The sequence below is a fragment of the Phyllobates terribilis genome, unplaced genomic scaffold (genome assembly GCF_046119375.1).
Source record: "Phyllobates terribilis strain yellow unplaced genomic scaffold, ASM4611937v1 Scaffold_2__4_contigs__length_985480577, whole genome shotgun sequence".
NCBI classification, from domain to species: Eukaryota; Metazoa; Chordata; class Amphibia; order Anura; family Dendrobatidae; genus Phyllobates; species Phyllobates terribilis.
Genome location: NW_027362762.1, coordinates 980,755,332 through 980,780,637, shown reverse-complemented (window position 1 = coordinate 980,780,637; position 25,306 = coordinate 980,755,332). Strand labels below are relative to the sequence as shown.

Genomic DNA, 25,306 nt, shown 5'->3' with positions numbered 1-25,306 from the left:
TACTATACACTGACGACACCTCTATACTCCACGTATATACTATACACTGACGACTGCTCTATACTCCACGTATAAACTATACACTGACGACACCTCTATACTCCACATATATACTATACACTGACGACTCCTCTATACTCCACGTATATACTATACACTGACGACTCCTCTATACTCCACGTATATACTATACACTGACGACACCTCTATACTCCACGTATATACTATACACTGACGACACCTCTATACTCCATGTATATACTATACACTGACGACTCCTCTATACTCCACGTATATACTATACACTGACGACTCCTCTATACTCCACGTATATACTATACACTGACGACTCCTCTATACTCCACGTATATACTATACACTGTCGCTTCTGCTCTTTGATTCGCGGTTTAGTTGTTGGTTTCAGCCAATAGCCGCGCACTTCCGGGACACGTGATCACATGACTCCGCCCACCCAGGAAGCAACAAGAAGAAGAAGAATCCGGTAATATCCCTATAACGCTCCGGGGCCGGGTGTACGCCGTAGACTGACCGGTAATGACCCTATAACGCTCCGGGGCCGGGTGTACGCCGTAGACTGACCGGTAATGACCCTATAACGCTCCGGGGCCGGGTGTACGCCGTAGACTGACCTGTAATATCCCTATAACGCTCCGGGGCCGGGTGTACGCCGTAGACTGACCTGTAATATCCCTATAACGCTCCGGGGCCGGGTGTACGCCGTAGACTGACCGGTAATGACCCTATAACGCTCCGGGGCCGGGTGTACGCCGTAGACTGACCGGTAATGACCCTATAACGCTCCGGGGCCGGGTGTACGCCGTAGACTGACCTGTAATATCCCTATAACGCTCCGGGGCCGGGTGTATGCCGTAGACTGACCGGTAATGACCCTATAACGCTCCGGGGCCGGGTGTACGCCGTAGACTGACCTGTAATATCCCTATAACGCTCCGGGGCCGGGTGTACGCCGTAGACTGACCGGTAATGACCCTATAACGCTCCGGGGCCGGGTGTACGCCGTAGACTGACCTGTAATGACCCTATAACGCTCCGGGGCCGGGTGTACGCCGTAGACTGACCGGTAATGACCCTATAACGCTCCGGGGCCGGGTGTACGCCGTAGACTGACCGGTAATGACCCTATAACGCTCCGGGGCCGGGTGTATGCCGTAGACTGACCGGTAATGACCCTATAACGCTCCGGGGCCGGGTGTACGCCGTAGACTGACCTGTAATGACCCTATAACGCTCCGGGGCCGGGTGTACGCCGTAGACTGACCTGTAATGACCCTATAACGCTCTGGGGCCGGGTGTACGCCGTAGACTGACCGGTAATGACCCTATAACGCTCCGGGGCCGGGTGTACGCCGTAGACTGACCTGTAATATCCCTATAACGCTCCGGGGCCGGGTGTACGCCGTAGACTGACCGGTAATGACCCTATAACGCTCCGGGGCCGGGTGTACGCCGTAGACTGACCTGTAATGACCCTATAACGCTCCGGGGCCGGGTGTATGCCGTAGACTGACCGGTAATATCCCTATAACGCTCCGGGGCCGGGTGTACGCCGTAGACTGACCGGTAATGACCCTATAACGCTCCGGGGCCGGGTGTACGCCGTAGACTGACCTGTAATGACCCTATAACGCTCCGGGGCCGGGTGTACGCCGTAGACTGACCTGTAATATCCCTATAACGCTCCGGGGCCGGGTGTACGCCGTAGACTGACCGGTAATGACCCTATAACGCTCCGGGGCCGGGTGTACGCCGTAGACTGACCTGTAATGACCCTATAACGCTCCGGGGCCGGGTGTACGCCGTAGACTGACCTGTAATGACCCTATGACACTCCGGGGCCGGGTGTACGCCGTAGACTGACCGGTAATGACCCTATAACGCTCCGGGGCCGGGTATACACTGTATACTGTTTTTGGCGCTCAGGTTCAGATACGGCTTTAAAGAAGACAACCACTCGATATAACCCAAATATTGTAAATAAAATTGGGTTACAAGAGGTAAGATACACATTTAAAGAAATAGTGTGATATTGTGTCCACTTCTGTATATGTTATAATACAAAGGTTAATTGTGTGTGTGTGTGATATATATATATATATATATATATATATATATATATATATATATATATATATATATATATATATATATATATATATATATATATATATATATATATATATATATATATATATATATATAATAATTTATATTGTAAGGCAGTGCTAGTCATCATACTGGGGGACACTCGCTGCACCGGGTCAATTAAAGCACACATGCAATGTCTTTCCGGTTCTTCACAATGCAGCAGTTTATTATTTATCATAAGCCGCTTATCACACATATAATGTCCACGGGCTTTTCCAGTGGCAGCTATGCCCACTTGGCTCCAGTTACAGCCTTCAGCAAATTAACTATAACAATGTCCATATAACCTACCGCTTTTACCTTTTGCCGGGTCTTAACGGTTTCAGACTTATTCTGCCACCGCTGTGGCTTTTAGGCTTCCCAGGTGGGGGTCTCCAGCCCTCATATCTTCGAAGGCTACTGGTATGTCTTCACACTTAACGTCCAGCCTCTGCCTTTCAGGACTCTTGTCTTTCATGCTTCTGCCCTCCAAGGCCACTGGCATTGCTTACACAGCTAAAGATCCAGCCTCCGCCTTTCAGGCTTCACCAGGCTTCAATAGGCCTCACACTCTAGTGGTGTCCCACACAGGAACAGGCCTCACACCTTACACACACCTGTCTCAAAACTACCAGGGTTTATATATCTTCCAATGCATACAGGACCTGTGCTGATGCCACAGTCATGTGATCAGTCACCTGAGGGGGAGGTACATGGTCGGCCAAAACACACCCTGGACCATTACAGTAATGCCAAGCAAGCCGCCGCATTACATATCCCCCCCCTCTGTTCAAACTTGTGGGGTTGAACACATGACATACACAATCACCTTATAACCCCCAGTTCACACAGAGACTATGTACTTGACAATTGCGCTACTCAGCCCCTGGAACCTTAGTCATGGACATTAGCCCATTCCTTCGGGACCTACCATTCGTCATTGTCACTGACCTCGTCAATTCACATTTCCGGGTCGTAACCTTGTCAAACCTCCCCCGCTCCCAGCAGTCAATACAACAGGATGACTCACACGCCCTTGTATCTAAGGTCCGGTTAGACTCCGTACTGTCCTGTACACTATTGGGTCGTTTGTATGGGCCTCTCAAATCTGAGTCACTGGAGGTCTCACTACCTCTAAACCCACGCCCACTATCCTCAGGACATCTTGAAAGGTCCCTAACTTCAGCTGTAGCTGTTCTGTTATTTAGGGGGCCCTTTCTCTGTCTGGTCTCACAATTTCTAGACGGCTGCCACCTTCTGCCGCTCAGGCGATTCTGTCTTTCCACTCGCAGTCTAGCGAGATTCAACTGTTCTACCTCTCACAGGTAGGTCACTCGGTACTCCATCAGCATGCGTATATATTCCAGACTTTCCTCCGTTCCTACAGCGGAGAATGACACCATGCCGTCTTCATCTGGTATCCAGTCCTGACTATCACGTGGACTGCTTACCTTCATCACACCAGACTTCTTTACCATCATCTGCATGGCTCGGCCATTTCTCCCAATGAGCTTTCTCACGAGCACATGAGGCACCCGGATGACCTCTTCCCGCAGACTGTGAGCTTTTCTCATAAGCTCCAGTTGTCTAACGGCTTGTTCCGTCTTCAACCGGAGAAACCGCTTCGTGCGAATACATCACCAGTGCATGTCACTTAGGATAGCCACCCTCTTCACTGTGACTTCTTTCGTGGACAGGACCACCAGCTGTTTAGCTTCTGAGGTCGAGTACACCTTACAAGCTCCCACGGCCTTCTTAAACTTTTCATGCACGGACTCACTGGTGCAGTCTACTCTCAAATCCTCGGGTACATCTATGAGGCACTTGTACCGAGAGGTTTCTGTCTCACCAGTGGTCTCCAAACGATCAACCAGCTCAGGTTTCAGGGGCAACTGACTTTCAGCTTCTTCACCCTGTATGTTTCCCCTGAGCTGACTCACGGCTACGAACTCGAGAATTTTCGTCTTGACCACTTCCATTTCATATTTATCTTCGGTTAACACTCTCTTAGCTCTCCTCAGGTCCACCTTCTCATGGTATAATGGAGTGAGTGCAACTTGTTTTTCCTTTTCCTTCTCCAAGGAGGCCTCGTTCACTGAGTGATACTTTGCTAGGCGACTTTTGAGCTTGAAAACTCCTTCCTCTAGCTCCACTACTCGCCTCTCAGCAGCACATCTCTGAAGCTCTTCCTGCTTCCAATGGGCTTGTAGCGTCTCCTTGAGCTCCTTGATCTCGGCTCTTACTTCCACCGAATCATCCGAGCTCGCATTATTCGAGGAGGTATCTATTTCATACCTCCCATCTCCAGTGGCCAACTCCTGGCCCTGGTCTGTGGCTTCTCCGATAGACTCCTCCGTCTGTTTCCGCTTAGCTTCCATCTTGCTGATTCTTTCCTTAAGGCACGTCTCTGCCCTCTGGAGATTATCACAGAACGTCTGCAGCTCCTTCACCTGAGCTTCCAGACCTAGGGTCTTTCTGCAGAGATCATCATTTTCATCACGGGTGTCCTGCAGAGTGGTCTCAACCACTTGGCGCAAGTGCTCTGCACCCTCCTTATCCTCTAGTTTTTCTTTAACCTTGAGGAGACCCTCATAGTCTCTCTTGATTTGTTGCAGTTCCCTATTGAACTTTTCATGCCTCTTTTCTGCCTCACGATCGTGACCAGACACTTCATCTTTTATTGCCTCTTTCAGGGCGGATAGCCCCCGGTCTCGCTGGTACAGAGAGTCCACCAGCCGCTCCTTCTCCTGCATTAGAGGCTTTACATGGTCCTGGAATTGCTGCAGCTCCCTCATGAGTTCACCATATTCCTTCTTGGAGTCACACAGCTCCCGGTTGAACTGTTTGCGCAGTCGTTTTAGGTTTTGGTCACGCCCAGAAACTTCACCCTGCAGCGCCTCCACTGTGCTGTCTCTGTATCTCCAGGGTTTGCACCACAGTCATCTTCTCTTTGGTCATCAGTTCTGTTTGGTGTAACCTCTCACCGATTTTCTTCCGCCTGTTTCCTGAACTTCTTGGCATCTTCTTCAGCTTTGGCTTGGGCTTGACTCATTTCCACCACTTGTATTTTAAGGCGTTCGGCTTCACCACTTATGTCGAGCTGTCGTCGACGTTCGGCCTCTAGGGTCTTTTGGAAGCCTTCGGTCTCCTCAGCTAGTTGCTGCTGCATCTGCTCCTTGTCTTGTTTCTTAGCTTGCTCCATGGCCAGTTCCTTCTGTTTCTGCAGCATCTCCGCTTCGGCTTTCAGACGGGTGGCTTCTTGAACAGCTTGCATCTTCTCTTTGAGCATCTTTTCACCTAAGGCTCGCTGCTCATTTAGGTTGTCCTCGGCGAGCTTGCGTAGTCGGGCAGCCTCCTGGGCCTCTATACTTAGTCGGGCAGCCTCCTGGGCCTCTATACTTAGTCGGGCAGCCTCCTGGGCCTCTATACTTAGTCGGGCAGCCTCCTGGGCCTCTATACTTAGTCGGGCAGCCTCCTGGGCCTCTATACTTAGTCGGGCAGCCTCCTGGGCCTCTATACTTAGTCGGGCAGCCTCCTGGGCCTCTATACTTAGTCGGGCAGCCTCCTGGGCCTCTATACTTAGTCGGGCAGCCTCCTGGGCCTCTATACTCAGTCGGGCAGCCTCCTCTGCTACCTGTTTCATCTTCTCGGCTTCCTCGACAAGGAATTTTTGTGTGTTGTCTTTGTCTTTCATTATAAGAATCTTGTTTTCTTCTTCTATACGGACTTTCAGTTTCACCAGCTCTTCCATCTGTATTTTGACTTTGAAGAGTTCGTCTTCCACCAATTTCTTTTGCCTCAGGGACTCAGTCACTTCTTCTTTCAGATCCTGATCCCTCTGTCTCAGTACTGTACCGGAGGTTGCTACTGGCAATGTCACCTCCTCTTCTCCCTGTAAAGGAGGATCCACACTTGAAACAAAGGCACACAGCGTTACATTTTCTTTATTTTCACTTTCAGCAACGACTACAGGAGCAACCGTTTTGTGGCCCTTGCACCGTCGACGACGAGAGGGGGACTCTCTCCCCTCGTCTAGCTCCTCCTGACTGGACTCTTTCTACTTTCATAGTGTCACTGTCAGCTACAGGGTCTGTGTCACTCCCCATGGATTTGTGGACTAACAGGTCACCTCCCACTTTGACTTCAACCCCTTCTACTGGAGCTACCCCGTTATCAACGGTCAAATCGTCATTTTTAGGCGGTGCCAACCCACCACCAGTAACAAATTTTGGTTTTCTATACTCTACGCTCTTGTGAAAATCCGCCCCTTTTTTAGACTCCGCCCCCTTTGAACAACCAGTTCAAGGACCCAGTTCACAACATCTCTTACCACCTCCCCGGGCACTCTGGGATAGTACCGGCACCACAAGAGAACTCAAAGAATGGTCCGCTGCCGCCTTTCTGTAACGGGCCAACAGCTCCTGCCGTTCCTGCACCACGACCTGTTCTTGTTTCTCAAATGCCTGCTGCTGCGATTTTAACAGGCGCTTTAATCGCTCAATAGCTTCAGTCTCATTTGCTGCTCCCTTCACAGCCATCTTTATCTGCTCCTGCGTTTCTTCAGGACACTCCATTTTGCTGACGAACGTTTGCAGCCGGTCATCTAACCACTTCTCCATTCCGTCTGGGAATACTGCTCCATTCATAGCCATCGCGGTACACTATTCACAGTAGACACTTCACCGCTTTCCCCGGAAAAATTTTCGTGGCCCCGCCGAGCCACAGCAAACCAGGTTTGAGTGCGGGAACAATTTTCGTAACCCCGCCGAGTTACAGCAAACCAGGTTTGAGTGCGTCGTCCTGTGCCGTTGCCCCTAGCAACCGGGCTGCCGTTGCCCCTAGCAACCAGGCTGTAGTTGCCCGCATTCTCCAACCATATGTAAGGCAGCGCTAGTCATCATACTGGGGGATACTCGCTGCACCGGGTCAATTAAAGCACACATGCAATGTCTCTCCGGTATTTCACAATGCAGCAGTTTATTATTTATCATTAACCGCTTAGCACACATATAATGTCCGCGGGCTTTTCCAGTGGCAGCTATGCCCACTTGGCTCCAGTTACAGCCTTCAGCAAAGTAACTATAACAATGTCCATATAACGTACCGCTTTTACCTTTAGCTGGGTCTTAACGGTTTCAGACTTATTCTGCCACCGCTGTGGCTTTTAGGCTTCCCAGGTGGGGGTCTCCAGCCCTCGTACCTTCGAAGGCTACTGGTATGTCTTCACACTTAACGTCCAGCCTCTGCCTTTCAGGACTCTTGTCTTTCATGCTTCTGCCCTCCAAGGCCACTGGCATCGCTTACACAGCTAAGGATCCAGCCTCCGCCTTTCAGGCTTCAATAGGCCTCACACTCTAGTGGTGTCCCACACAGGAACAGGCCTCACACCTTACACACACCTGTCTCAAAACTACCAGGGTTTATATATCTTCCAATGCATACAGGACCTGTGCTGATGTCAGTCATGTGATCAGTCACCTGAGGGGGAGGTACATGGTCGGCGAAAACACACCCTGGACCATTACAGTAATGCCAAGCAAGCCGCCGCATTACACTATATATATATATATATATATATAATATATATATATATCACATACATACATACATACATTGTGAATCTACACTAGTAAGTCTGGTTCACCTTTAACCTCCAGTGGTCAGCCATTGGGAAAAGATAAATCAGAGATACAAGGCTCTCATCAGACAAAGGGGGCAATAAACCTTCACCATTCAAAAGCTCTCTGGGGTTACATATGTAAACGTCAGATAAAAGTTAGACAAATCTTCATGTTTTACAATAACGAACAAACAGAAGACTATTTGAGAGGTGAATCTTTCAGATAATGTGGATAAACAGTTCTCAAGATTTTATTAACCCCTTTGATACTCCAGTAGCAGGTGTATTCCGTTATGCGGACCTTGGACACTATGTCTCCAGTGGATGTATAGCACATGTATATAATGTCCGGTGGTTCTCCACAGGCGTCCCGGGCGGGGGGCGATACTCGCACAGACATGGAGGTGGAGGCAGCGCTGGCGCTGGTGGGGGAGATGGGCGTCTATCAGATCTTCTTGTGCTTCCTGCTGGCCGTGGTATTACAGGTGACTGGTCATTAATTATATAGGTTTTTACATTCCCCCTCCCCCTCCCTTCCCGATCACTCCTGTGTTTTGTCCCAGCTGTACACAGCCACAGAGGTGGTGCTGATCGCCATCTTGGGGGTCACCCCTCCGTATCACTGGGTGTACGATGACCCTCCGTCCCTGGGGAAGAACATCAGCCACGGACATGGACACCTGCGCTTCGAGGGGAACTTCACATCAATCAGCTCCGAGGTGAGAGAACGTCCTGATTCTGCACCCCCAGTGCTGGGAATCGCCCGCCTCACCCTCCTCTCCTCCACAGTGGTCACTGGTGGACGCACAGGCGTACAAGGTCAGCGCCGCCAGCTCTGTCTTCTTTGGAGGCGTCCTGGTCGGAGTCGTCTCATTCGGCCACTTATCTGATCGGTTTGGCAGGAAGCGGGTGTATGTGACAGGTAAGAATGGGTGAGAGACGCAGGCATGTGTGAGAGATAAGAAATGCAGGCGCATCGATGGGTGAGAAACCGGGGCGAGTGTGATGTGCGAGAGATGCTACTCCTCTGTCTACCACCTACCCGTCCTCTCCACAGTACTGCACAGCCCTACATCTCCTCATCTGTCTACCACCTACCTGTCCTCTCCACAGTGCTGAACCCCCCCAAATCTCCTCCTCATCTGCCTACCACCTACCCGTCCTCTCCACAGTGCTGCACCACCTTATATCTCCTCCCTCATCTGTCTACCACCTACCTGTCCTCTCCACAGTGCTGCACCACCTTATATCTCCTCCCTCATCTGTCTACCACCTACCTGTCCTCTCCACAGTGCTGCACCACCTTATATCTCCTCCCTCATCTGTCTACCACCTACCTGTCCTCTCCACAGTGCTGCACCACCTTATATCTCCTCCCTCATCTGTCTACCACCTACCTGTCCTCTCCACAGTGCTGCACCACCTTATATCTCCTCCCTCATCTGTCTACCACCTACCTGTCCTCTCCACAGTGCTGCACCACCTTATATCTCCTCCCTCATCTGTCTACCACCTACCTGTCCTCTCCACAGTCCTGCACCCCCTACAGATCCTCCTCATATCTACCACCTACCTGTGCTCTACATAGTGCTGCACCCCCTACATATCCTCATCTGTCTACCACCTACCTGTCCTCTCCACAGTGCTGCACCACCCTACATCTCCTCCTCCTCCTCCTACCACCTACCCGTCCTCTCCACAGTACTGCATCGCCATACATCTCCTCATCTGTCTACCACCCTACCTGTGCCCTCTGTTCTGCTAATGACCGAAGACTGACATCCTCAATAATCCAAACCTCAAACTCCCATCCCCAAGACTACTCACGTGCTGCGCCAATTCTCTGGAATGTACTACCTTGAACAGTTTGATTAATTCTCATTACCCACAGTTTTAAGCGTGGCCTAAAAGCGCATTTCTTTAGTCTGGCCGATCGCGTCACCTTACTTATGAACTAGTCCTGTTTTGCCCATACAAAATTTTCTTCCAAATCATGACCCTTGTGGCATCTGTTCACACCCTCCATGCACTTAGCGCCCTTATTTCCTCATAGATTGTAAGGATGGGAGCAGCAGGACCCTCACTCCTCTTGTATCTTGAATTAGAAGACCCCTTTGTCATGTAAAGTGCCTCTGAGTGTGTTGGTGCTATATATTCTAGAAGTAATTACAGATCTATAAGCCGTCTCACAGTTATCATAGTGAACGCTGAAGCAAGGCTCGCACTCCATTAAACTTTATATCACCTTTTAACTGCGGCTTAGACCCTCTAACCCTCTCTTCTGCAAACAGGTAATTAAAGAAGATCCTCTAATGCACAAAACTCAACACGCCTGCCCGTGGTCCAAATCTGGGTGGTGTAATTTGGCCCTCGACACCAGAACCACCACCCCTATGTGGAGCCATTATACTGTATGAAGGACTATGTGAGGCCATTATACTGTATGGAGTAGTATGTGAGGCCATTATACTGTATGGAGTAGTATGTGAGGCCATTATACTGTATGGAGGACTATGTGAGGCCATTATACTGTATGGAGGACTATGTGGGGCCCATTATACTGTATGGAGGACTATGTGGGGCCCATTATACTGTATGGAGGACTATGTGGGGCCCGTTATACTGTATGGAGGACTATGTGGGGCCCGTTATACTGTATGGAGGACTATGTGGGGCCCGTTATACCGTATGGAGGACTATGTGGGGCCCGTTATACCGTATGGAGGACTATGTGGGGCCCGTTATACCGTATGGAGGACTATGTGGGGCCCGTTATACCGTATGGAGGACTATGTGGGGCCCGTTATACCGTATGGAGGACTATGTGGGGCCCGTTATACCGTATGGAGGACTATGTGGGGCCCGTTATACCGTATGGAGGACTATGTGGGGCCCGTTATACCGTATGGAGGACTATGTGGGGCCCGTTATACCGTATGGAGGACTGTGTGGGGCCCGTTATACCGTATGGAGGACTGTGTGGGGCCCGTTATACCGTATGGAGGACTGTGTGGGGCCCGTTATACCGTATGGAGGACTGTGTGGGGCCCGTTATACCGTATGGAGGACTGTGTGGGGCCCGTTATACCGTATGGAGGACTGTGTGGGGCCCGTTATACCGTATGGAGGACTGTGTGGGGCCCGTTATACCGTATGGAGGACTGTGTGGGGCCCGTTATACCGTATGGAGGACTGTGTGGGGCCCGTTATACCGTATGGAGGACTGTGTGGGGCCCGTTATACCGTATGGAGGGCTGTGTGGGGCCCGTTATACCGTATGGAGGGCTGTGTGGGGCCCGTTGTACCGTATGGGAGGGCTGTGTGGGGCCCGTTGTACCGTATGGGAGGGCTGTGTGGGGCCCGTTGTACCGTATGGGAGGGCTGTGTGGGGCCCGTTGTACCGTATGGGAGGGCTGTGTGGGCCCCGTTGTACCGTATGGGAGGGCTGTGTGGGCCCCGTTGTACCGTATGGGAGGGCTGTGTGGGCCCCGTTGTACCGTATGGGAGGGCTGTGTGGGCCCCGTTGTACCGTATGGGAGGGCTGTGTGGGCCCCGTTGTACCGTATGGGAGGGCTGTGTGGGCCCCGTTGTACCGTATGGGGGGGCTGTGTGGGCCCCGTTGTACCGTATGGGGGGGCTGTGTGGGCCCCGTTGTACCGTATGGGGGGGCTGTGTGGGCCCCGTTGTACCGTATGGGGGGGCTGTGTGGGGCCCATTTTGGCTCTGTGTGTTTTGCGTTTGACATCCCTGCTCCAATGGATAGCAGATGCAGTCCCATTCCCAGCTTTCCTAAGAATGCGGAAGGTGACCGATTTATGACCAGAAGAGAGAACCTGTCACCTCGAGAATCAGCTTTGAATTGAAAAGCAAGCAGATTACTTTAAAATCCATTGTCCTCCTTTTAGAGACTATGAATGGAGGTTTTTATGAATGGCATAGACGTAACAGATATGAAAGTTATGTTTTTGGAGTCGAGACGAAGTGGTGAACGTAATGCATTGTCTGCGTCACAGGGCAGTGACCATAACACATTCAAATTAAATATCGCTCAGATGGATGATGCTATCCATGCCATGTTTCCTATCTGTATAAAGGTGAACTGATAGGAAATCGTAGAATTTAGGAATCTCATAATTTTCTAAAACTGAGCCACATCCCTTTCGCTTTCTGAAGACCAGCCCTGTTGTAAGTCATCTTAAGGGAGGTATGTGGGTGTAACTTGTGTTAAAGGGAATATCCGGGACTTAACAGCTACATGCCTTATTTTATTTATTTATTTTTTTTTAACACAGGCAACTCCCCGCCTGTTGTACCCGGTCATTTCCCGCTCCTGCCAGAGATTCATCTGCTCCCTTTCAACAGAGCAGCAGTTTCTCTTCCTGCTGACAGGGCGGGACTACTGGTGTCAGGCTGATTGACAGGTGGATTTCCGCTGCCTAATTGGAGAAGGCTGTCTGTCAATCAGCCTGACACTGGTAGTCCCACCCTGTCAGCAGGAAGGGAGGGAGCAGCTGAATCTGTGGCAGGAGCGGGCCATGACAGGCGCCAGGGAGTTGCCTGTGTTAACAACCACATGCCTTTTTCTTTAAACTCCCGGATATCCCCTTTAACCCCTTCCCGACCCGTGTCACACCGTTTGTGACATGGAAAACAGTTCGTTCCCGACCCATGTCACAGCGTCTGTGACATGGAGGGAAAGACCCCCTGCAGCGCCTGCGAGCGGGGTCGCTCAGGTGTCACAGTTGCTACTGCAACTGGACATCCTGAAGTCGACCCCCCGGGGGGTGGATTAACCCCCCCGTGCCTGGGACCCCTCCGATTGGCTGTTTCATTTTCACTTTTAATGAAACTGCCAATCGGTATGAATTAAATATTTCACCAATGAAAATTGGTGTAATATTTAAATCTGGGCATGGCCTGATGCTTACAGCATCAGCCATTGGCTGGGGGGAGTGTCACCTCTGTCCCCCCCTCCCCCCAGATCTGATTGGGGGGCTAGCGTCACATGGATACTAGCCCCAATCAGATGTGGAGGGAGTTTTTAATGATGGCCGCAACTGCCCGTCCATGGATCGGGTGCCGGCCGTTGTGGACCCTCTGCTGCTGCCTCCTGTGGACCCTCTGCTGCTGCCCCCCCGTGGACCCTCTGCAGCTGCCCCCCCGTGGATCGCCTGCTGCCGCCGCTGATCGCCTGCTGCCGCCGCTGATCTGCATCAGGTAGTATTGCCCCCGCTCCCCCCCGACCCCCCCTCCACTCCACCCTGCCCCCCCCTCCACCCCCGACCCCCCCCTCCACTTTCATACCTGCACCCCGACCTCCGCTCCCTCTGCTCCCTCTCCCACGTCTTCATCCACCGGCTGCTGCTCTCCTTCTGACAGCCGGTGGACTGTGATCACAGCAGCAGCAGGCTCAGTGTAAATGCCCTGCTCCTGTGATCAAACCCACCATCCCCCAGTCCCAGTGATATCACCCCCCACCTCCCAATAATCACCCCTCCCCCAGTGTTCACCCCCCCTGTCCCCAGTGTTCACCCCCCCTGTCCCCAGTGTTCACCCCCCCTGTCTCCAGTGTTCACTCCCCATCCCCAGTGTGCACCCCCCCATCCCAGTGATCATCCCCCCCCCCCGCAAACCCAGTGATCACCCCCCTTGCTGCTGCCGGCTCCTGCCCCAGTGATCACCCCCCTTGCTGCTGCCGGCTCCTGCCCCAGTGATCACCCCCCTTGCTACTGCCGGCTCCTGCCCCAGTGATCACCCCCCTTGCTGCAGCTGCTGGCTCCTCCATCTCTTCAGCCCCCCCCCGTACGCCTGACAGCCCCCCTACGCCTGACAGCCCCCCTACGCCTGACAGCCCCCCTACGCCTGACAGCCCCCCTACGCCTGACAGCCCCCCTACGCCTGACAGCCCCCCTACGCCTGACAGCCCCCCTACGCCTGACAGCCCCCCTACGCCTGACAGCCCCCCTACGCCTGACAGCCCCCCTACGCCTGACAGCCCCCTACGCCTGACAGCCCCCTACGCCTGACAGCCCCCTACGCCTGACAGCCCCCACACGTGACTGCAGAAGGTTACACCAAGCACACACACACACACACGTACACTCACACTATAATAAAGTTTCGATTTTTTTTTTTTATTTTTACACACGCACACAGCACACAAAATGTCCCGCCCGTCCCACTCATCCCAGTCTAGGGCGTACTCAGCTTAGTAGGCTATGTCAGGTTGGTGTGTGTGTTGTAGTGTGTGTGTGTGTGTGTGTGGTGTATACACTACAATATACCACACCGCACACCAACCTGACATACACTACACAATGGTGTCCACTAACAAATTGGAACCATGTTGCGTTTGGAGAGTCCCTGTGTGCCCAAACATTGGAGCTCCCCAACAAGTGACCCCATTTTGGAAACTAGACCCCCCAAGGCACCTATCTAGATGCATAGTGAGCACTTGAAACCCCCAGGTGCTTCACAAATTGATTCATAAAAATGAAAAAGTGGAAAAAAAAACACTTTTTTATTTTTACGGATTAATTTGTGAAGGACCTGGGGGTTCCAAGTGCTCACTATGCATCTAGATAGGTGCCTTGGGGGGTCTAGTTTCCAAAATGGGGTCACTTGTGGGGGAGCTCCAATGTTTGGCCACACAGCGGCTCTCCAAACGCAACATGGTGTCTTCTAACAATTTGAGCCGACAATTTGTTAGCGGACACCATGTTGCTTTTGGAGAGCCGCTGTGTGCCCAAACATTGGAGCTCCCCCACAAGTGACCCCATTTTGGAAACTAGACCCCCCAAGGCACCTATCTAGATGCATAGTGAGCACTTGGAACCCCCAGGTGCTTCACAAATTGATTCATAAAAATGAAAAAGTGGAAAAAAAAACACTTTTTTATTTTTACGGATTAATTTGTGAATGACCTGGGGGTTCCAAGTGCTCACTGTGCATCTAGATAGGTGCCTTGGGGGGTCTAGTTTCCAAAATGGGGTCACTTGTGGGGGAGCTCCAATGTTTGGCCACACAGCGGCTCTCCAAACGCGACATGGTGTCCGCTAACAAATTGAATGGAAAATCGGCTCAAATTGTTAGCGGACACCATGTTGCGTTTGGAGAGCCCCTAATGTGCCTAAACAGTGGAGCTCCCCCACAAGTGACCCCACTTTGGAAACTAGACCCCCCAAGGCACCTATCTAGATGCATAGTGAGCACTTGGAACCCCCAGGTTTTTTTCACAAAAATTTTCTTTTAGCCTAAATTTTTTAATTTTCACATGGGTAACAGGATAAAATGTTACCCATGTGAAAATTAAAAAATTTAGGCTAAAAGAAAATTTTTGTTAGAAAAATAAAAATGTTCATTTTTTTCTTCCATGTGGCTTTAGTTCCTGTGATGCACCTGAAGGGTTAATAATCTTCTTGAATGTAGTTTTGAGTAGCTTGAGGGGTGCAGTTTTTAGAATGGTGTCACTTTTGGGTGTTTTCTGTCATGTACACCCCTCAAAGGGACTTCAAATGTGATGTGGTCACTAAAAAAAATGGCTTTGCAAATTTTGCTGGAAAAAAGAAAATTTGCTGATGAACTTTGAACCCTTCTAACTTCCTACCAAAAATTTTTTTTTTTTCAAAAATTGTGCTGATGTAAAGTAGACATGTGGGAAATGTTATTTATTAACTATTTTGTGTCACATCACTCTCTAGTTTAGCAGAATAAAAATTCAAAATTTGAAAATTGCAAAATTTTCAAAATTTTTCCCATATTTTTGATTTTTTCACAAATAAACGCAAATATTATCGACCTAAATTTAATACTAACATGAAGCCCAATATGTCACGAAAAAACAGTCTCAGAATCGCTAGGATCCGTTGAAGTGTTCCAGAGTTTTTACTTCGTAAAGGGACACTGGTCAGAATTGACAAAAATGCCAAGGTCTTTAGGGTCAAAATAGGCTGGGTCCTGAAGGGGTTAATAAAAAGAAAATGCCAAATTATAATCTTTGTCAGTCCTGGGAGATAGAGGTTACTGTACTTCTGTCCATTAACCCCCAAAAATGAAGGTTCCCCTTCATAAAAGCTAACCCTGCGGCATCAGGTTCAGTACATTTCTTCTGTTTATCCTTTTTTTTTATGTAATTGCATATACCGTATTGTTTTGTTCCCATTTTGTATCATCTTTGAGTATTTTTTATAAGCACTGCCGACCTTTCCGGAATAAATATAAAATGTAATCGTTCTGTTCCTCTTGCTCTGTAAACCGCGCCTCGAAGCCATACGCTGCCAGAAATCAGGCGTCCAGTCCGCCTGTATAAAGACCACCGGTGATGGCAGCTCGTGGTTCCTTTTGTTATTGCTTAGTTGGCAGTGACCATACCAGGGGTACATGTATATATATTCCATGCATTGGAATCGGAGGTGTATATACCATATGCTCGCTGTGAGTTGCCCAATAACCGGCCTAGTGGGGAAAACAGCCGCGGCCTCCTCCGATAATCGTCGGTCAGTTGTGTAATTGTCCTGATGGTTGGAGGTGGCGGAGTGCTATTAATGGCAAAGGGCGGAGAGATATCTGCGGGGTCTCCCAGCCGTTCCCTGACATATTGGTGACACTGGTGGGATCTGCGTCATTTATCTGTTGTACCTGACACTGTAGAAATAAATATTATTATTGTCTCTGATGAAGCCCCTCAGACTGCGATTGTCCAGAGAGGAGAAGGTGACACTGCCATGAGACAATTGATGTGCGGGGGCTTCTCATCCATGGAGGGGGTCACTCACAATGTGCGGGGGCTTCTCATCCATGGAGGGGGTCACTCACAATGTGTGGGGGCTTCTCATCCATGGAGGGGGTCACTCACAATGTGCGGGGGCGTCTCATCCATGGAGGGGGTCACTCACAATGTGCAGAGGCTTCTCATCCATGGAGGGGATCACTCACAATGTGTGGGGGCTTCTCATCCATGGAGGGGGTCACTCACAATGTGCGGGGGCGTCTCATCCATGGAGGGGGTCACTCACAATGTGCAGAGGCTTCTCATCCATGGAGGGGGATCACTCACAATGTGCGGGGGCGTCTCCTCCATGGAGGGGATCACTCACAATGTGCGGGGGCTTCTCATCCATGGAGGGGGTCACTCACAATGTGTGGGGGCTTCTCATCCATGGAGGGGGTCACTCACAATGTGTGGGGGCTTCTCATCCATGGAGGGGGTCACTCACAATGTGCGGGGGCTTCTCATCCATGGAGGGGGATCACTCACAATGTGCGGGGGCTTCTCATCCATGGAGGGGATCACTCACAATGTGCGGGGGCTTCTCATCCATGGAGGGGATCACTCACAATATGCAGGGGCTTCTCATCCATGGAGGGGGTCACTCACAATGTGTGGGGGCTTCTCATCCATGGAGGGGATCACTCACAATATGCAGGGGCTTCTCATCCATGGAGGGGGTCAATCACAATATGCAGGGGCTTCTCATCCATGGAGGGGGTCAATCACAATGTGTGGGGGCGTCTCATCCATGGAGGGGGTCACTCACAATGTGCGGGGGCTTCTCACCCATGGAGGGGTCAATCACAATGTGTGGGGGCGTCTCATCCATGGAGGGGGTCACTCACAATGTGCGGGGGCTTCTCACCCATGGAGGGGTCAATCACAATGTGTGGGGGCGTCTCATCCATGGAGGGGGATCACTCACAATGTGCGGGGGCGTCTCATCCATGGAGGGGATCACTCACAATGTGCGGGGGCTTCTCATCCATGGAGGGGGTCACTCACAATGTGTGGGGGCTTCTCATCCATGGAGGGGGTCAATCACAATATGCAGGGGCTTCTCATCCATGGAGGGGGTCAATCACAATATGCAGGGGCTTCTCATCCATGGAGGGGGTCAATCACAATGTGTGGGGGCGTCTCATCCATGGAGGGGGTCACTCACAATGTGCGGGGGCTTCTCACCCATGGAGGGGTCAATCACAATGTGTGGGGGCGTCTCATCCATGGAGGGGGATCACTCACAATGTGCGGGGGCGTCTCATCCATGGAGGGGATCACTCACAATGTGCGGGGGCGTCTCATCCATGGAGGGGATCACTCACAATGTGCGGGGGCGTCTCATCCATGGAGGGGATCACTCACAATGTGTGGGGGCGTCTCATCCATGGAGGGGGTCACTCACAATGTGCGGGGGCTTCTCATCCATGGAGGGGGTCACTCACAATGTGCGGGGGCTTCTCATCCATGGAGGGGGTCACTCACAATGTGCGGGGGCTTCTCATCCATGGAGGGGGTCACTCACAATGTGCGGGGGCTTCTCTTCCATGGAGGGGAAACTCACTCAAATCACCTCCAGAGCTGTAGTCACTATTCTGCTGTTACATCGTGTCTTATCCTGCAGTCACCTCCAGAGCTGCGCTCACTATTCTGGTGTGTTGTCTGTTCTCCTGGTCCCGGTAAACCGGGGGACCTGTGGTGGACCTGTGCTTGTAGTGGGGTCATGTGACTTCTCTTGCAGGTCTGGCGCTGGACGTGGTCTTCTCTCTGCTGAACGCTTTGTCGCCCTCCTTCGTCATTTTCCTCTCCACTCGCTTCATCGTGGGCATAATGAACGGTGGGATGTCGCTGGTCGCCTTCGTGTTGCTCAATGAATGTATCGGCGCCACCTACTGGGCCTTAGCAGGTACTGTCACATGACCTTATGTATCCTGTACTTGAGCCTCGTGTATCTGATGTCTTTATCCTGTATCTGAGCACCACCAGTATTTCATGTCGCCCCAGTATCTGCCCTGTCCTGACCTCTGACCCTTTTACCGCTTTCTCCAGGCTCCCTGTCCAGTCTGTGTTTTGCGCTGGGCATTGCGCAGTTCGCGCTGATTGGATTCTTTGTGCACTGGTGGCGGATCCTGGCCCTGGTGGTGAATGTACAAGGCGCGGCCATCTTCCTGCTGTCCCTGTGAGTAGTGTCTGCCCGGTGTGGAGTTGTGTCTACACTTTATTCTTGGTTTCACTTTGTGTATCGCTTGTTTGGTCTGTCCTTAGTGTTGCTGTGTTCCCCGTTCACTCGGTGTGGGGTTGGTTTGTTCATGGTGTCGCTATGTGCACTGCTCTCTGTGTATGATTGATCCTTTCATGATGTCGCTGTGTGCACCACTGGCTCGGTGTGGGGTTGGTTTGTTCATGGTATCACTGTGTTCCCCGCTCGCTCGGTTTGAGGTTGGTTTGTTCATGGTGTCGCTGTGTGCACCGCTCACTCGTTGTATGATTGATCCTTTCATGGTGTCGCTGTGTTCCCCGCTCGCTTGGTGTGGGGTTGGTTTGTTCATGGTGTCACTCTGTGCACCGCTCGCTCGGTGTGAGGTTGGTTTGTTCATGGTGTCGCTGTGTGCACTGCTCGCTCGGTGTGGAGTTGGTTTGTTCATGGTGTCGCTATGTGCAATGCTTTCTGTGTATGATCGATCCTTTCATGGTATCGCTGTGTGCACCGCTCAGTCGGTGTGAGGTTGGTTTGTTCATGATGTCGCTGTGTTTCCTGCTCGCTTGGTGTGAGGTTGGTTTGTTCATGATGTCGCTGTGTTTCCTGCTCGCTTGGTGTGAGGTTGGTTTGTTCATGGTGTCGCTGTCTTCCTGCTCGCTTGGTGTGAGGTTGGTTTGTTCATGATGTCGCTGTGTGCACTGCTCACTTGGTGTATGATTGATCCTTTCATGGTATCGCTGTGTGAGCTGCTGTCTCGGTGTGAGGTTGGTTTGTTCATGCTGTTGCTGTGTTCAGCGCTGTCTGTGTATGATTGATCCTTTCATGGTATCGCTGTGTGAGCTGCCGTCTCGGTGTGAGGTTGGTTTGTTCATGGTGTCGCTGTGTGCACCGCTCGCTCAGTGTGGGGTTGGTTTGTTCATGGTGTCACTGTGTGCACCGCTTGCTCGGTGTGGGGTTGGTTTGTTCATGGTGTCGCTGTGTGCACCGCTTGCTCAGTGTGGGGTTGGTTTGTTCATGGTGTCGCTGTGTGCACCGCTCTCTGTGTATGATTGATCCTTTCATGTATTGCGGTGTACGCTGCCGTCTCTGTGTGTGCACCGCTCTGTGTCATTGATCCTTTCATGGTGTTGCTGTGTGCGCTGCCGTCTCGGTGTGAGGTTGGTTTGTTCATGGTCTCGCTGTGTGCACCGCTCTCTGTGTATGATTGATCCTTTCATGTATTGCGGTGTACGCTGCCGTCTCTGTGTGTGCACCGCTCTGTGTCATTGATCCTTTCATGGTGTTGCTGTGTGCGCTGCCGTCTCGGTGTGAGGTTGGTTTGTTCATGGTGTCGCTGTGGCTAGGTGGATCCCGGAGTCTCCACGCTGGCTGTACGCTCAAGGCCACCTCCATGAAGCTCAGGATGCGCTGCTCTACCTGGGACGTTGGAATTGCTCCAAACCCAAGCCGTTCTCGCTGACCCCCCGACAGAAGAAGTCTGCACCGCAGGGCAACATTCTCAGCATCTTTCGTAGTGCGGTGCTGCTCCGTCGTACGCTGCTCATGATGTGGGCGTGGTAAGTCCTGCGGTGTATGAGGGGGAGGATCTCTGTAGCGGGAGCTCTTTGCGGGGAAGGTCTATAGCGGGCGGTATGTAGCAGGGGCTCTGTGTAGGCGGGGAGGGGGGGGGGAGTTTGTAGAAGGAGCTCTGTGTTGGGGGGAGGAGGTCTGTAGCGGGAGCTCTGTGTTTGGGTGGGAGGTCTGTAGCGGGAGCTCTGTGTTGGGTGGAGGAGGTCTGTAGCAGGAGCTCTGTGTTTGGGGGGGAGGTCTGTAGCGGGAGCTCTGTGTTTGGGGTGGAGGAGGTCTGTAGCGGGAGCTCTGTGTTTGGGGGGGAGGTCTGTAGCGGGAGCTCTGTGTTTGGGGGGGAGGAGGTCTGTAGCGGGAGCTCTCTGTGTTGGGGGGAGGAGGTCTGTAGCGGGAGCTCTCTGTGTCGGGGGGGAGGAGGTCTGTAGCGGGAGCTCTCTGTGTCGGGGGGGAGGAGGTCTGTAGCGGGAGCTCTCTGTGTCGGGGGGGAGGAGGTCTGTAGCGGGAGCTCTCTGTGTCGGGGGGGAGGAGGTCTGTAGCGGGAGCTCTCTGTCGGGGGGGAGGAGGTCTGTAGCGGGAGCTCTCTGTGTCGGGGGGAGGAGGTCTGTAGCGGGAGCTCTCTGTCGGGGGGGGGAGGAGGTCTGTAGCGGGAGCTCTCTGTCGGGGGGGAGGAGGTCTGTAGCGGGAGCTCTCTGTGTCGGGGGGAGGAGGTCTGTAGCGGGAGCTCTCTGTGTCGGGGGGAGGAGGTCTGTAGCGGGAGCTCTCTGTGTCGGGGGGAGGAGGTCTGTAGCGGGAGCTCTCTGTGTCGGGGGGAGGAGGTCTGTAGCGGGAGCTCTCTGTGTCGGGGGGAGGAGGTCTGTAGCGGGAGCTCTCTGTGTCGGGGGGAGGAGGTCTGTAGCGGGAGCTCTGTGTTGGGGGGAGGAGGTCTGTAGCGGGAGCTCTGTGTTTGGGTGGGAGGTCTGTAGCGGGAGCTCTGTGTTGGGTGGAGGAGGTCTGTAGCAGGAGCTCTGTGTTTGGGGGGGAGGTCTGTAGCGGGAGCTCTGTGTTTGGGGTGGAGGAGGTCTGTAGCGGGAGCTCTGTGTTTGGGGGGGAGGTCTGTAGCGGGAGCTCTGTGTTTGGGGGGGAGGAGGTCTGTAGCGGGAGCTCTCTGTGTTGGGGGGAGGAGGTCTGTAGCGGGAGCTCTCTGTGTCGGGGGGGAGGAGGTCTGTAGCGGGAGCTCTCTGTGTCGGGGGGGAGGAGGTCTGTAGCGGGAGCTCTCTGTGTCGGGGGGGAGGAGGTCTGTAGCGGGAGCTCTCTGTGTCGGGGGGGAGGAGGTCTGTAGCGGGAGCTCTCTGTCGGGGGGGAGGAGGTCTGTAGCGGGAGCTCTCTGTGTCGGGGGGAGGAGGTCTGTAGCGGGAGCTCTCTGTCGGGGGGGGGAGGAGGTCTGTAGCGGGAGCTCTCTGTCGGGGGGGAGGAGGTCTGTAGCGGGAGCTCTCTGTGTCGGGGGGAGGAGGTCTGTAGCGGGAGCTCTCTGTGTCGGGGGGAGGAGGTCTGTAGCGGGAGCTCTCTGTGTCGGGGGGAGGAGGTCTGTAGCGGGAGCTCTCTGTGTCGGGGGGAGGAGGTCTGTAGCGGGAGCTCTCTGTGTCGGGGGGAGGAGGTCTGTAGCGGGAGCTCTCTGTGTCGGGGGGAGGAGGTCTGTAGCGGGAGCTCTCTGTGTCGGGGGGAGGAGGTCTGTAGCGGGAGCTCTCTGTGTCGGGGGGAGGAGGTCTGTAGCGGGAGCTCTCTGTGTTGGGGGGAGGAGGTCTGTAGCGGGAGCTCTCTGTTGGGGGGAGGAGGTCTGTAGCAGGAGCTCTCTGTGTTGGGGGGAGGAGGTCTGTAGCGGGAGCTCTCTGTGTTGGGGGGAGGAGGTCTGTAGCGGGAGCTCTCTGTGTCGGGGGGAGGAGGTCTGTAGCGGGAGCTCTCTGTGTCGGGGGGGCGGAGGTCTGTAGCGGGAGCTCTCTGTGTCGGGGGGGCGGAGGTCTGTAGCGGGAGCTCTCTGTGTCGGGGGGGAGGAGGTCTGTAGCGGGAGCTCTCTGTGTTGGGGGGAGGAGGTCTGTAGCGGGAGCTCTCTGTGTTGGGGGGAGGAGGTCTGTAGCGGGAGCTCTGTTGGCGGTGTCCCTCCACATAACTGCGGTGTGTCAGGTTTGTCTGCAGCCTGGTGTACTACGGACTGACGCTCAGCACCGGAGACCTGGGAGGAAACGTCTACTTTAATCTTGCGCTTTCTGGCCTCGCTGAGGTGCCGGCGTATCCGCTGTGCATGTATCTCATCAATCACAGGAGGTGGGTGCGGAGTACTGGGAGCGAGTGAAGGGTGCGGTGCGCTTTGAGGCCTCCATGATGTCACTTTGTGTCTTGCAGTTTTGGTCGGAGAAGATCTCTCTGTGGTTTCCTGAATCTTGCTGGAGCTGCGTGTCTGATCATTATGGCCGTACCCAAGCCTAAAGGTACAGTGTTCTGCACCGCGTAGTGCCACCTGATCACCAGGGCCTGACAGCTGGATATCCCACTGATCATTAGGGATCGGGTGTTGTATAAACCGCTGATCACCAGCGATTGGTCGCTGTAGATCCCCCTGATCACCAGCGATAGGTCTCTATGTACCGCTAATCACCAATGACTGACCACTGTACACAGTCTGTCCCCGTTTTCTGTCTGCAGGCCCGCTGCGCTGGGTGAACAGCCAGACGTTGTCTCTTCTGGGGAAGCTTTGCATCAGTGCCGCCTTCAACATCGTGTATATCTACACGTCGGAGCTATATCCCACCACGCTCAGGTACGGCCCCCCTCCCGCCATGGCCAGGTCGGGTACAACCCCCGCCATGGCCAGGTCAGGTACCCCCTCCCCCGCCACATGGTGATGTCTGGTACAACCCCCGCCATGGCCAGGTTCGGGTACAACCCCCGCCATGGCCAGGTTCGGGTACAACCCCCGCCATGGCCAGGTTCGGGTACAACCCCCGCCATGGCCAGGTTCGGGTACAACCTCCGCCATGGCCAGGTCGGGTACGCCCTCCCCCGCCACATGGTGATGTCTGGTACAACCCCCGCCATGGCCAGGTTCGGGTACAACCCCCGCCATGGCCAGGTTCGGGTACAACCCCCGCCATGGCCAGGTTCGGGTACAACCCCCGCCATGGCCAGGTTCGGGTACAACCCCCGCCATGGCCAGGTTCGGGTACAACCTCCGCCATGGCCAGGTCGGGTACGCCCTCCCCCGCCACATGGTGATGTCTGGTACAACCCCCGCCATGGCCAGGTTCGGGTACAACCCCCGCCATGGCCAGGTTCGGGTACAACCCCCGCCATGGCCAGGTTCGGGTACAACCCCCGCCATGGCCAGGTTCGGGTACAACCTCCGCCATGGCCAGGTCGGGTACGCCCTCCCCCGCCACATGGTGAGGTCAGGTACGGACCCCCTAACCCCTCTCCCCCCTCCCTTGCCGCCATGGTTAGATCAGGTACGGCCCCGCTCCCGGGAGATTATGGGATGTTTGTGCAGGATGTGTAACCTCTTCTGGTTTGCAGGAGTCGGGGAATGGGCATCTGCTCCATGTTCTCTCGGGTTGGTGGAATCATCGCTCCGTTCGTCCCAGGCCTGGTACGTGTGTCACATCTTATGTATTCTGTCCTGACCCCTTTGCAGAGGGACTGCGCCGGACCCTGAGCCCACCAACTCCACACTGTAAATTATAACAGTGATGGGGTCCTTATACCAGAGACCTCATAGTATTCAGACCGTTGGTGCTCTCTGCTGTCAGCTGCTGGATGTTAAGATCTGTCTCCACAGCGTTCGGTCCAGTGGTCTCTCCCGTACGTGGTGTTTGGTCTTTCGGGGGTCAGCGCCGGCCTCCTCAGCCTCCTCTTACCGGAGACGTTGAACTGTCCGCTGCCGGAGACGCTGTGTGACCTGCAGGTGTCAGCGTACCGTCGCCTGGCCGCAGAGGAGGAGTCATGTCTGCTGAGCGAGGACGCCGCACAGGTCAGAGGATCATGGGTAGCTGTGACCGCAGGCCCCGCCCCAGGGTGGAGCTCAGTTATAGTCCATCCCCCAGTGTAGGATGTGGAGGCGGCCATGACAGGGTGCAGTCATCACATCCCATCATACTTTGCTGTTACCTATTATTATAAGGGGTTGGGTCAGTGGGCGGGGCCTGAATGAGGCAGGGCAGGTTGTCACGTCACATTTGCATTTCTTAGAGGAATTTGTGGAGTGAGGGACCAGGATGCTGGGTAAAAGGGGTGTGACTCCATGGTAGTTTGACAGGTGTTGGGCGGGGGGCTCGTGGGCTCTCCTCACTCTGCTCTAATTTCTTCATTGTGTCTTCAGGGTGAGGCGGGGGCCGCTGCCATCTCCAGTGAAGAAGAAGAACTCTGACCGCAAGCCACCGTACCTGAGGAGGAACAACTCTGGCCGCACGCCATCGGAAGGCAAAGAAGACCTCTAGACGTATGCCACCGGAAGACTAAGATGAAGAAGACCTCTGGCCGTACGCCACAGGTAGGTGAAGAAGACCTCTAGACGTATGCCACCGGAAGACTAAGATGAAGACTACCTCTGGCCGCACGCCACCGTACCTGAGGAAGAAGAACTCTGGCTGCACGCCACCGTACCTGAGGAAGAAGACCTCTGGCCGCACGCCACCGGTAGGTGAAGAAGACCTCTAGACGTATGCCACCGGAAGACGAAGAAGAACGCTGGCCGCACGCCACCGTACCTGAGGAAGAAGAACTCTGGCCGCACGCCACCGGACCCCATAATAACCCAGCATAGCGAGGCTATGGGAGAACGATCTGATGTGTTGGTGACGGTGGAGTACCCCAGAATCCTGTGCCCCCTGCACCTCACAGCTGCCGGCCTGCCTATGTCAGCGTGCACTTGACCCGCAGTGTGGTCTGTGTGTGGTGCGGGGCGCTGCTGCTTCTGCAGGTGTGACGGGGCCGGACAATAAAGACTTTTACTGTTTTA

At 53.4% G+C, this 25,306-nt stretch overlaps 1 protein-coding gene across 5 annotated transcripts; it reads left to right on the top strand.

The window, feature by feature from the left end:
* Positions 1 to 443: 443 nt before the first annotated feature.
* SLC22A15 (solute carrier family 22 member 15) lies at positions 444 to 25,306 on the top strand. Of its 5 annotated transcripts, none has more exons than XM_073668773.1 (14): positions 445 to 502; positions 1,963 to 2,036; positions 8,152 to 8,271; positions 8,350 to 8,505; positions 8,576 to 8,708; positions 18,298 to 18,462; positions 18,606 to 18,735; positions 20,100 to 20,312; positions 22,480 to 22,620; positions 22,699 to 22,784; positions 22,999 to 23,113; positions 23,866 to 23,938; positions 24,128 to 24,319; positions 24,668 to 25,306. In XM_073668773.1, the coding sequence occupies exons 3-14, from the start codon at positions 8,185 to 8,187 to the stop codon at positions 24,713 to 24,715; spliced, it is 1,539 nt and encodes a 512-aa protein (XP_073524874.1). In that variant the 5' UTR covers positions 445 to 502; positions 1,963 to 2,036; positions 8,152 to 8,184; the 3' UTR covers positions 24,716 to 25,306. The 5 variants fall into 5 exon arrangements, with proteins under 5 accessions (XP_073524877.1, XP_073524874.1, XP_073524875.1 ...); XM_073668774.1 differs by having other exon boundaries at positions 453 to 552; XM_073668775.1 differs by lacking the exon at positions 445 to 502 and adding an exon at positions 1,709 to 1,752.